Below are 12,737 nucleotides of genomic sequence, written 5' to 3'. Positions count from 1 at the left end.
ACAGCGGCGGAAGCAATTGTGTGCGCTTTAAGGCGCCTCAAAGGAGGATTATGGGAAATCATAAACGGGCTGCGGCAAAATGAAACGCAATCAGCTCAAGAGATTGCCGGGAAGTCATAAATATGTATGAACGAGAATATTATTACTTGTACTCTCTGTCGAGGCAATTTCAGATTAAGGCGCCTAGTTGGATACGCCCAATGAAATAAATTAAAAGAAGACCCACGTACGTCTTCGAGATTACATTTTCTTACACTGTTGAAAAACTGTGACGGGGTAAACGTGAGAATGCGTAATAATTGTAAATTTATTAAAATTAAATAGATTAAGCTTTCTATAACACAAATGCACAAAAACTATGTTTTTTTTAATTTCCCTTAAATGTTATTTTTTAGGTATCTAAAAGTATGCAACGAAAAACCGACTAAATATCAATGCATACTTTAAAGCACTTGAATTGTATATGCCACATGCAGATGTATTTTTTAAAAATAATTTAATTAGTTTACAACTCTATTAAACACCTCAATATATTTTTTAAAATTCATGAGTGATTTGGGTACCATTTTTCAAAGTGCAGGCTCGGAATTTACCGCCCTCTTTAAATAACTCGGTTGGAGTACGTGCCGCAGGGTGCTGCGGGCCTCCTGCGGAGATGCAGTCAAAGGTGTCAAAGGTGTCGTGTCGAACATCTGAACAACAGATGAGAGCGAGGATCCGCGGGCTCAAGTTGAGAGATACCCGGAGTCGAAAAAAGTCAGGAGTGGAAATGAAATGAAACGAAACAAAAGCACGGCCGTCCGTCAATGACCGCCTCCGTGCGCCTTTCCGCCCTCCGAGGGTCCGAGTGCTGTTTGGACGCCATTTAATTCAATGACGGACAAAGCATTGCCACTGGGATGCAGTTATCAGAGCAGTGAGAAAAGCGCCAAATATGTGCAAGCAAAGCCTGAAAGGCTGCCACGCCCACCAAACACCCAGGCCCACCATGCCACCCACCACCCACCACCGCCCCTCCAACGTCATACAAAACAATTTCCCCTGGAGAGTTTCCATGTTCAGTTATTCGTATGTGAAAAAGCGCATCTGTTGTTGATTGTGTGAACTTCCTTTCAATCGTTTGTTTGTCCTTTTTTCTCTCAGTTGTCGTTGTGTTTTTGTTTGTCGTTTCGTTGTTTATTCTTATGGCCGCTGTTGCTGCCTTTCAAGCCGTTACTGTTGTTGCGGGTGTTATTGCTGTTATCCGCTACAGGCGAGTGCCAGCAGCTTAGATAGTTTTGGACCACTTTCCACCACTCGAGGGGTATTTCAAGTTGGTAACGAAGTTTGTATCAGCAGGTTTTCTATGGCTCTCAAAGTGCCTGCGTAGAATAAAATTGAAAAGAGCAAACCGCCCGAAGGAGTTTGATATCTGCATGGTAATTAAGCGAAGAAAAATATATTGTATGATGGGAACAATTGTTTTGCATTCATGGTGTTTAACTTTTTTCAGTTTTGGTATTTTTAAGAAGCGAACATAGGCTATCTTATAAAGAGGAAAAAAATGTTTTACGCATCCAAACAGCAGAATATAATCAAAATGCTATTATTTTTTCAATCTTTCAGTTCTATTTTAACTTAATTTAAAAATGTGTGGGAAATTAATAATCTAATATAATGGAAGCAAAAATATGCTGTTCCGGGTGATAGAATCGGATACAAACGAAGAAAACATTCGCATTTGTCTCAAACCATTAAGCGAAGACCATGCATAAATTACGCATATAAATCACAATTTATGTAATACTTTCCATTTCTTTTTATAAACAAGAAATGCAAAAATAGTTTTGTAGCCCCTTTGTTACCATTTTTCCCATTACTCAAACAGAAGCATATAGCTCTTAAGACCCCACTGAAGCGAATTAAACCATTTCTAATTCCAAATTTAAAATTGAACGATTTATACGCTCCATTTTATTGGATTTCACTGGATTCACCTCTACTTTCTTTGTTAAGTCTCTCTGAAAAGCACATACAACATTCGCTTTCGACGCGCAAGGATTTTCATTTCCACATGCGACATCGTCTGGACACTCCGCTTATAATCCTTGCCCGGCATCTTTAGGAACAATTGCATCTTTTGTGCAAATAACTTTATAGGATGCTACCGAAAAACTGAGCTCGGGACCTCAGTTTTGGACCAAGAAACGTTGACACTGAATGGGCGTGGGTGGGTGGGAGCTTCCCGGCTGCCAGGAGGTCACTGCTGTGCATTGTGCAATTTATTTATTGCACACAAAACTTTCCCGGCGAAAGGCGAAAGGAGAAAGGAGCGGGAACTTCTGCGAAAATGAGATAGTCAGTGGCATTGTTTTCCCCAAATGACGGGAGTAATGTCGACCCGCGGGAGCGTCAGCAGTTCCAAGCAATAAGTAGCCAGCTGATGACATAATAGTGCTCCTCTGCGGCACCAGGATCTGGATCGGCTGAGTTAGTCGTTCATTATAATTTATGGCGGCACTTTCGAGGAGCCTGCTCGCAATAAAATCAGCCCGAAGCCCGGAAATTTTTCAAAGCGAATCTCGGCACCCGAATAAATTTCAATTTAAATTAAACCTTAAAGCTGGTCCCGCCGAATTCGGATATTCAGGTCCCTACGACGTCAATGCCGGATCAAATTGCCCAAACATCATTTCTGGCGGGCGTCGCTAATCCGCGGCACTTAGTAAACAAATTGCCCCACATAAACAATTCTAATTGAGATGAACGATATGGCCGTGTACTTACATCCACAGCCATGCGAACCAGTCAATCGGATCGCCGGCAATCCGCCACTATGTTAAATGCGAAGCAAGTTATACGGCCGCGGGCCGTGGGCTCTGGAGGGGCGGGCCGGCTCCGGATTTGCATTGCCCACCGCCATAAAAGGGAGCATAAATTTCACTTACTTCTTCAGCGTGGCAGCCAATGCCAGATCGGGGCGTACATCAAAGCGGCTCTGCATATAGAAGCGCAATAAATTATCGCGTTCATTTTCACGTAATCCTTCCTCGAGTGCTAATGCGGCCAGTGTGTGATAGGATTCTGACTCCGTGATGCCGAATAATAAATCATAACTGAAAGAGACAGCGGAGGTGGGTGAGTCGGAGCGGAATGGAGCGGTCAACATGCATAGTTTGTGTTTGCCGCTGGCGCATGGAGGCCACTTCTGTGCACTGGGAAAAAGCAGGTGGTGATATTAGCACGCCTTCCCCGGGATCTTATGTTATGATTAGTCAGCGTTTCCGATTGCGGGGTTCCCTTATGTGGATGCCACTTTTGTTATGAGTACCATCTATATTTTCTTTATATAATTTTGTGGTAAGGGGAGGTTGATCTCTGCATTATTAAACGAGCGTTAACTTGGTTTATTAATATGCAATCATTCCTCTTTTGAACTCTTTCGCTTCCTACTTAACTTTTCAGTCTAATGAATAGTTATTTTTATTAAGCAGCTTTACAAATTACTTTTTGACACAATCACAAATGATTAAAACTTTTTTTCTAAACACGAAGTCTACCACTCATCCACAAATGTTTTACAGAAAATAATTTTATGACCCAAAGTCACGTGGCCTATTAAAAACTTCTAGAAAACGTTATAAACTAGAAGTAACTATAAAGTTAATTGCCTTGAGAATAAAATCCAAGCTAGGGCTTTCAAGTTTTTGGCACAAATTAAGATGCATTAGTTTTCTTTCTAAGTATTTGAGCTTGTGAACGAGGCATTGTTTCAAATTGGAAGTAGGATTTACTAATGCTCTGCCAGTACTCATCAACCATTATACTTCTGTGACTACTATACAGCTTCTTTAAAATGTCGCCCCCAAATCACTATTCATCTACAGTTTTCTCAGTGGACGTTTGGCGGGAACAACGGCCCAATGAATTCCCATAAAACGCAGTTAAAAGCACTAAAATAAAACGAGCTCTCGTTCCTGTGGCGTAACTTGTTACGCCGCCTGATAAATGGAGCCTCTGGAGCTGGTGCTCGTCTAGGAAAAGTGCTCTGCTCCGTGTTTCCAACTCCGGTCCAGGACGGAACGCATCCCGGCCACGCCCCATTGGATCCCTCGGGCCGCCCGGCTGGGCATTGTCTTCCTGTTGCGCCGTGGACATGGCATTAAAAGTTCCACTCAAGTTGGGCCAGAAAGTTTCGCCCGATAAAAGTAAATGCAAAGCTGCTGCAAAACTTGCTAAATTGAATGGAGATGCCAATGGAATGGCAACTGGACACTTGAGCGTGCTCGAGCACCACTTTCCTGCACTTTGCGGCCACCTCGCTCATTTGGGAAGGCTTTAATCCTAGGTCATCGCTGATTAAGGTGATTAAAAGCCAGGGACGAGGGGAACCGCTCCGGACCACATCTCCGGTCGAGTGAAACGTGCTTCCACCTCGATTTGCCGACTCGGCGCCCGAAACCCTGCCTGTTTGCCGTAATTAATGGCGCTTCCTGGCAGCTATTATTCTATTTTTCCGGAGCTGCGTGTCAAACACGTTTGACTTGCAAAAGGATAACAATTAAAATCAAATTAATCACGCATTTTATTAGATTATACCGTGTTAGGTTGACTGAATGGCCAAGCAGCACGTGCCCTAATGTCCTCCGGGGAAAAGCGAGAGCCGGAAGGAGGTGAGTCGCCCGAGGATTTCCCACGGAGTGCGCAGTCCTGCGAGGAGTTGAGTTATTACTTGTTGCCCAACTGATTGATGGATGGGTGTAATTTACAAGGGGCATCGCTGCCCAGTCCCCCAAAGAAGCTCTTTGATTCGACCCGTCCATTATTTGTATTAGGCTTATTTAATTTGGTTTTGGCACACTGGGAAAATACAATATTGCTTTCATTTTCTTCATGACGGGTTTTATTTTGAAGGTTTATACATATAGATGCTTAAAAAAACAATATATACTAAATTTTAGGCCGACAAAAGTAAGGGCCACGAAAAATAAATTTATGTAGAAAAAGTATGTCCCTATCGAAGCTTTACAAAAATAATATTTTTTTTCGTACACATTAAAAAAGTTATCGAAAAAACTAGGAATATAAAAATGAATTAAAAAGCCTCTAACAAATTATTAAATTTACAAATACTACCTGCCAACATTAGCAAAATGTATTTTTTTGTCCACTTCTGTATTTCTGTCAATAAAATCGCCCTATAAAAGTAAAATAACAAATGGTAATTGTTTTTTCCTATGCTCATTCAATAGTACTATTGGACCTTAATGCTTCACCTTCACATTGACCGCAGCTGAACCCAATTCCCGTCTGCAAATAGAGCCTGGGGCCCATCCGGATTGGACCAAATGTAGGTCCCAACGGCGTTGAATTGGACTTTTTTTGCCTTAGTCCCATCAAGCCCTACAAGTGACATTCGAGCCGTAATTTGCTTGACGATAACTGAGCCAACGCCAACGCAAAATCGGCGTGTTAAATGGTTACCCCGGGCCTGGATTTTCACAGTCGATTTGACTTCACCTGGGGCAAACACACGCATCGAAGGAACAAATACCAGACGTCTAATCAAGTAAGGCACAATAAATAGTCCGGTGAGCTGTCTGTCCGGGCCAAGTACGAGAAAGCGAATGTTTGACAGCTCCCAAAGCACGGTTCGCCAGTAAATATCAAACGCAGAGGAATTGGCAATGGTTTAGGTTTGCTTTAGGGTTTGGTTAGGGAAAGCAATCGCAATGGAGGGGGGAATGCGTAGGGAATGGTAGGGAATTGCTTAACAAACCGGCTGAAGTGCTCCGTATAATGCCCCATGACCTTGTACGGTTGATTTGGTATTACATGTCCATCGACAATTGGACCCAATGATGTTGAAAATTGTGTGAGCGCCGTCGGTATGTGCAAGATATCCTGGTAGCTGCAAAGAAACGAGAACGGCACCAAATGCGTTAAAAGGTCTTACAAACGAGTTGCGTATAAATGTGGCAGTAGATGGATATGTGTATATCCTGGAAGAGGGACCGCCGCTGGGAGTGTAGCGGCCCAGCCGGCTGACAGCGGTCACTTTTCACTTTGATTTGAAATTTCTAATAAATTTTATGTGTGATTTGTTGCTGGACAGTCGCTCGCACGTACCACACACACGTGGCGCACATAAAGCGAAACGAGATGGCCTACAAGATACACATATGGTCTTTAGGGCATTGCCAAATTGCCACGCAGAAAATTAACGGGCCCCGAAGTGGCGGCCCACTTTTTAGTGGGTCCTGAGCAGGATGGAAACTCCTACAAAATACCTTAAAACAATGAGTACAATTCTATAAAATGTTCTAGGGTTTTAAATTGCAAGGAAAGTATTTTTTAAGGAATGAATTCTAGTTTTAGTTACAAAATACCTTAAAATGTTTTATTATGTTTTAAGTTGCAAGGAAAGAATGGTTTAAAGAATGAATTTCGGTCTTAGTTGTTGTTTATTTTATATTTTTCACCCAAAGTGCTGGTTAAATTAGTTTCATAAAATCGTATTCCAAACCATGCCAATTTGGATAGCAAAATCTTTTGAAACAACACATCCAGCCCATCCTTTAGAAAAGCTTTTTCCCAGAGGTAGCCACATTTGTATGCATGAACACCAGTGCAGGAATTTAACTTTCACATGAAAGAAATTCGGTCTTGTTTCATGGAATGCTGAGGCGAAAACAACTTAAGAGTTACTTCCACTCCGATTAATCTGCCAGGGAGAAGACGTCGCCTTCGGTTACGTGTGCGAAATTATAACGCCCAATTCGAGGCAATAAAAACGTTGCGAGCAATCCGCTGAGGTTTATACTCGCATTCCCTCTATTATTGTACTTTGCATATTCATGTGGCATATTCAAATTTACTTCGCAAGTAACCAAATGCCTTCCATCAGCGTCTGTGCCCTTATCAGTGGCACTTGCGTTACTTCCTGTAGTTATGACATTTTTCGAAAAGTATTTTCCCCACTCAAAGCCATAATAGAGCCGCAATGCAAACCAATTCCCACGCACATACTCGTACGGATTTACACTCGTATTTATAGAATGTGTGGGCGGTGAGTTGCCAATACAGGCGGGGAGCCCAACCCTTTTCCGACATAAAAATGCCACGTGGATATGAAATACAATCAGCACACACACAGAGCGCTCCTGCGATCCCTGCTCTGAAGTTGCTCCTGCTGCAAAGCATTTCCGTTCGGTATATTTACGCTTTTTGCTCTTTTACCCGCTTGACTGGCTCGTTTGGCCTTCGATTGGGCCAAACCCGCCGCTCCCCGTATTGATACAAAATTGCAGTGGCGAAATGGTTCAGTTGGGTGCAATTTCTGGCATAGTTTGCATAAAAATCCACATGCCAGAGCTCCGACTGAAGTGTCGATGGCACAGAAATTGGCACAAATTAAGAAAAGGACCGACAAAAAGAATATAACAACAGGAGTAGACGAATGCGAAAATCTGGAATATTTTGGCTGCCGGAGTTGGACAATTGTTATCTGGAAAATGCAGACCAGCAGTGGACCAGCCGAGGTGGAAGTGCTCTGGGAGAAATTCAAGTGAACAACCTGCACGCTCAGCTCGGCCCGGTCTGGAGTAACCTTGGAGCAAATGACAGTCCCTAGTTTGCATAGTCATAATATTTGGTTCGCCTTTCAACGTGGTGATTCTGGGAATGCGCCTGAGTTATAACCCAAGCTCTCCTGATCATTCAGCCCTCTTTGCATGGATTGAACTTGAGTATAGCAGCTCTGGGGAAAAATTCAATTGGAAGCTATGCCAAGGACTCCTGACATCCATTCTCATGCTAAGCCGAAAAATACCAAAATCTGCCAGCTGTCGGTGGATGTGTGTGTTAATTCACTCAACACCTTCGGATCCCATTCAAGAGGGACATTATCGTAATCCTGTTAAGCTAAGAGCTGACTGCAGCAATCGATGCAATGCCATCAAACACTTTCGAGACCAAATAAAGCTCGATGCTCTTTAAAGAAGTTCAGATTAGAGACACTTTGAAAAATTGAAACCAGATTTAAAAACTAATTTAAGGGTGGTGCCGCACAAAAACTGTGGCTTGAAATTTCCTAAACGGGTATTTAAAAGTATGCGGTATTCTTAAAGAATAATGTGAAATCTATTAATTTATTATTCCGAAATTGTTTTTTCTTGAAAAGGCTAGAGAAATAGAGGAATGAGAAACCCTGTATTTTATCACAACTCCAGTTAATACTCGCTAAGTAATGATTTTTCACTTAAACTTAAAAGAAATGGGTAATTAAACTAATATTACAGTGCTTTAAGACATGAGGCTCCTGACTTTTTTTAGTGCACAGAAGCTCTTCAGCACATGCTCCTGGCTTATGCGGTCATCCCGGGGTCCTGGCTATCGGCACATGACCAAGTTTATTGCTCAAGTCTGCACCGCACGGCCACAGCTACGTGAGCTTGTGTTTTCCTCTGACTTTGACAATTTGCGGAGGCTAAAACAGTTGGGGCAGCCTCGGGAAAGTAAGTTGTGACCAGCGATTCGGGTCTTGGGGCAGATCCCCTCATCGAAGAAGTTGTCGCTGCTGCAAAGTTGTCCGCCGTGGAAGAGTGTGATTTATGATTTTCGTATGGAGAGGAGTTTATTTCGGCCCCGTTGTTGCTTCTTATTAGCTCGGCTGGTGCAAAACTGTCACAAGTTGAGCTGCAACTGCGATTAACTCGTTAGACACACAATATGTGCGATTTCTCTCTATATATATTGTGTGTGGCGGCACAGATACAGATACTTATTTTGGATGCTGGGAGCGAGATGCACAATTTGTCAGTGTGCTGGTGGCAGGAACGAAGATTGATGATGTCCTTAAGGCTGCATGTAGCTACTTGAGCGACACACACACGCTGCAGAGAGTCCTGTGCAGGCAAACCAAACATTTATTATGCCCCAGTTTAGCCTTGTCCCTATCACGGCTATAGTTTTAGTTCTAGCTCGTATCTGTGTTCCTGGCCTTGCTTAAGCCATCTGCATCTGCTTGCTTTCTATTTAATGAATTTTTAATATGCTTGCCTTTTATTTTGTCAATTAGAAGCGCTCCACTGGCAGCATGCAAACACACGGTGCCTGGGCTGAGGATTATTTGCGGGCCAGCAGGGCGTATACTCGATATTGCCAGTGGCTTTCCTCTCTTTGTTGCATTTTTAAGACGATTAAATGTATAAAAATGTAAGGGTGTTGCCCTATTCGAAAAAAATAAACTCTTTCAAATATTGCACATTATGAATTGGTAATTATTGAGTTGAAAATACGCTTAAGTTTACATAGTTTACGTTTCAGAATCTCTCCCAATCGAATCAAAAATGGCAAGCAATAAGCAGCTTAACAAAATGTTTGGACAGACTGAAACCTAAAGGAATTTATTGCTCATTTTGGGGCAAAGTGGGCAATCAGAAACTGAGGTATTTAAATATACAACTCAGACAATAGTTTAGGCAAGCCCGGCCAGAAGTAAATAAAGATCACAGGCCCTGTTTGGCAGGCAAACACATTAGGCCTAGGCAATAGGTAAATAATTTGAATAAATTAACAAGTTAGAAAAGCACACATCGAAATCAATGGGCAGGATTTGGGCAGAGGTTCTATTAAATATGTAGGAAGCCTAAGACCCAGAGACAAAGACTTAGTCTCCGTGTGTGAGAGTGGGTTAAACAAATGCCACTGTGACTCCCGGTTTGTTTGCCCAAGTAGTTGTTACCTGTTTGTGTTCCGGGGGGTGTGTATGAGTTGTGCCTTTGCAGGAAAGCGATGAGCACATTTGCTCAGTAATTCATGCATAATTCATTGCATTCATTTAACACTCGCTCTGCCTGGCACACATGTTACTCAACCACCACTACTCATTCACTCACTCGTTCATTCCCTCAGTTATTTAAGTAAGCTGCCGCACGGGCTGCAATTCTCAGGCTTAAACCGAAGCTTAGCTCGTTCATTAAAACATTCCGAAATTAACTTCTTACCTAGGGTATTCCACTGCCTGAAGGAGTTTGCCGGTCTAAAGGAGATGAAAATCGATTGCATTTTATATGTTTATCATAAATACATTTTTGTAATTGTTAATTAAATTAAAAGATTTTCTTGACAATTAAATATTATTACTGGAGTATTAAAAACATTTTTATGTCGTTGAATATTATGCAAGGAATGAAAAGATTACATTTTGTGTTATTAACTAAAACAATAAGTTTTTCATTCATTTAATTATTTCATTGCTGACTATCTAGGAAGGGGCATACAATGTATCCGATTGACATTTACATCAGCTACTTATCTTTGCATCTCCAGTAAGTCCTATGAAAGTAATTGTACTACAAACAACTGAATTCGACAACCAACGTCAGCAGAAGTTCTGCCTTGGGTTTTCAAGTTACTGTGCCAATTTGTATTAAGGACAAGAAAGCAAGTAGAAAGTTTTCAAAGACCCACACATACGCGGAGAAAACCGACTGTTGCGTCATAGTGTTTGTTAGCGGAGAGGCTGACAGTTTGTGGGCGAGAGTGTGGCGTAATTAACATAATTACTATTATTGTGCCGTTGTTGATTTAGTTTTACATATTTAGTTACATCCGCCTGTTTTCATTTTCTATGCAAATTGTTTTTTAGTTCTCTCTTGTGCACTCCGCTGCGCATACAAATGAACTTCCTTCCACTTTCACGGAGGCGCAGAAAGCCCCACACATGCATTAAATGCTGATAAATAAAAAAGTGCATTTAAGTCGGGTTTGTTTTTAAGCGCTTTTTGTGTGGGTGCTTTAATGGAAAGGGATACTTTTATTCAGATGGGATAAGCCCCTCAAATGCGTGCAATGAATATCAAATGTAAATAACTCGCAGAAAGAGACGCTTCTGCTTGAAATGAGATATTTTCACAGTATACGGTATGGTATTAATTAACCAAATTTGGAAATTTTGCATTGGTTTTTATATTTTGTTTATTGGAAATTAATACAGGTGAACCGATCTATACAGTCAATGCGCCTAACTTCCTTACAACAATTTAATACGAGCTCTACAACCAATTTTTCTTGATTTTAATTTGAGCACACGAAAAACTGACTTTGCACTAATGACTTTGAGTTTTTAAAGCATTATTCATGATAATCTTAAGCCAAACCTGAAAAATTAAGCAATTAAAAAGTAATTAAACTGAAGGCCTGCCATCAATCACCATTGTTGTGGGCGTTTCCTTTGAAGAAGTGACCTACGGTCAAAGTCGACACAAGAGATTTCGAGTAATCGCCATGCAAATTTCGAACCCTTGACATGGTCATTATTCCTGATTAGTCAGGGTCCTGCGAACAGACTTCGATGAGGATGTTGAGCCTATAGGCCTTTACGCCTCATTGGCATCATGGCGATGCAAACTCGTAAATTTACCGACTCATTAGGCACAAAGCCGCCAAAATTCTGTGGGGCTGAGGAATTGAATCAAAGGACACAAAACACTATTCAAATGAAGATGCCAGTGCAAATGAAGTAGACGCGCTCACATTGGCCACAAACGGCACTGGGAGAAAATAGTGCAAGTGTTGAAATTTTTAGACAAGCAACTTAGCTTTGTTGCTTGTCTAGAAACTATGTGCCGTCTTAAAACAATTCCTTTTAAATGAAGTAGTTGGTAACTAACTTTATGAATGTTTTGCACTTCTGAGTTAAAAATATACTAATGCATACTTTTAGTCATATGAAATTACATTGTAAAGTCGATATATAAGTATTGGGTTGACATTCTACCACCAAAAATAAACCCGCTCCAAATTACAAACTTTTTTTCTGAGTGGAGGTACTGAAAGGCATTAGCCGGCATTACGGCTGTTTATAATGGTCCGCACATCGCTCGTGCCCTGGCTGGTGGGCCTAAATAATTCAATTGGCCGAGGAGTACTCACCGACGATGGCGCAGACAATTGAGCAGGACATCCTCGTCCTCCGCCCGTACGTGCTCGTCGAGCGGACAGTCGAGGGCATGGGCTATTTGCATGGTCAGTTGCAGCGACTGATTGCTGGCGGCCCAGTCGGACATCGCGGATCCGGACATCAGGATGGCCCGGTGGAAGAGGCCTGCGGTGACAGGACACACAATAAGCCTCCGCCATATGTTATCATCGAATTATGTCAGATGTAATCCAGCCGACGACTCACCTGAGGCCACCGGCGAAACCATTAGGTAATTGACACACGCCGCTCCGGTGCTGTGTCCCATCAGAGTGACACGTCCGTTGTCGCCGCCGAAGGCTCCGATGTTCTCCTTGATCCAGTGCAGCGCCGCAATCTGATCGAGCAGCGCGTAATTCGCTATGTTATGTGCGTCGATGCTGGGCCTCAGAAATCCTTTGAGCGGAGACCACATAAACAGATGAGGTTAAAGGGATAATCCCTTAAAGAGACGGGCTTACCCAGCACTCCCAGTCGGTAGTTGACGGTGACCACAATCACCTCTCCGTAACTGGCCAAAACGGAGCCATCGTACGGGTTGCCGCTGTTCCACTCGAAGGACTCCCCGTGCAGATAGACCAGAACCGCATACTGCTTGGGAGTGCTCTGGGGCTCTGCAATACGTAAGGTTAAATAGTATGAAAATCGGGCTATTATTCTGTGATACTCAAGAGTGCTTAAAATATATTTACCCGAAATATATTTTATATATCAGATTACAAAATGATGATATACTAATAAAATACAATTCAGATTCGAAGTGAAAAGCTATTTA

General features: G+C 42.2%; 1 protein-coding gene across 3 annotated transcripts in view; it reads right to left on the bottom strand.

The window, feature by feature from the left end:
* The window catches only part of LOC108027330 (uncharacterized), a 40,960-nt gene that overhangs the window by 18,441 nt on the left and 9,782 nt on the right, over positions 1 to 12,737 (bottom strand). For all 3 annotated transcript variants that reach the window (XM_017098742.3, XM_017098741.3, XM_017098740.3), the window contains exons 4-8: positions 12,424 to 12,576; positions 12,170 to 12,358; positions 11,917 to 12,088; positions 5,759 to 5,890; positions 2,928 to 3,095 (exon numbers count right to left, since the gene is read on the bottom strand). In XM_017098742.3, the coding sequence (XP_016954231.1) occupies positions 2,928 to 3,095; positions 5,759 to 5,890; positions 11,917 to 12,088; positions 12,170 to 12,358; positions 12,424 to 12,576 (814 nt within the window). The remainder of the gene's footprint in view (positions 1 to 2,927; positions 3,096 to 5,758; positions 5,891 to 11,916; positions 12,089 to 12,169; positions 12,359 to 12,423; positions 12,577 to 12,737) is intronic.

The sequence above is a fragment of the Drosophila biarmipes genome, chromosome 3R (genome assembly GCF_025231255.1).
Source record: "Drosophila biarmipes strain raj3 chromosome 3R, RU_DBia_V1.1, whole genome shotgun sequence".
Taxonomy (NCBI): Eukaryota; Metazoa; Arthropoda; class Insecta; order Diptera; family Drosophilidae; genus Drosophila; species Drosophila biarmipes.
This window is presented reverse-complemented; position numbering and strand designations above follow the sequence as displayed.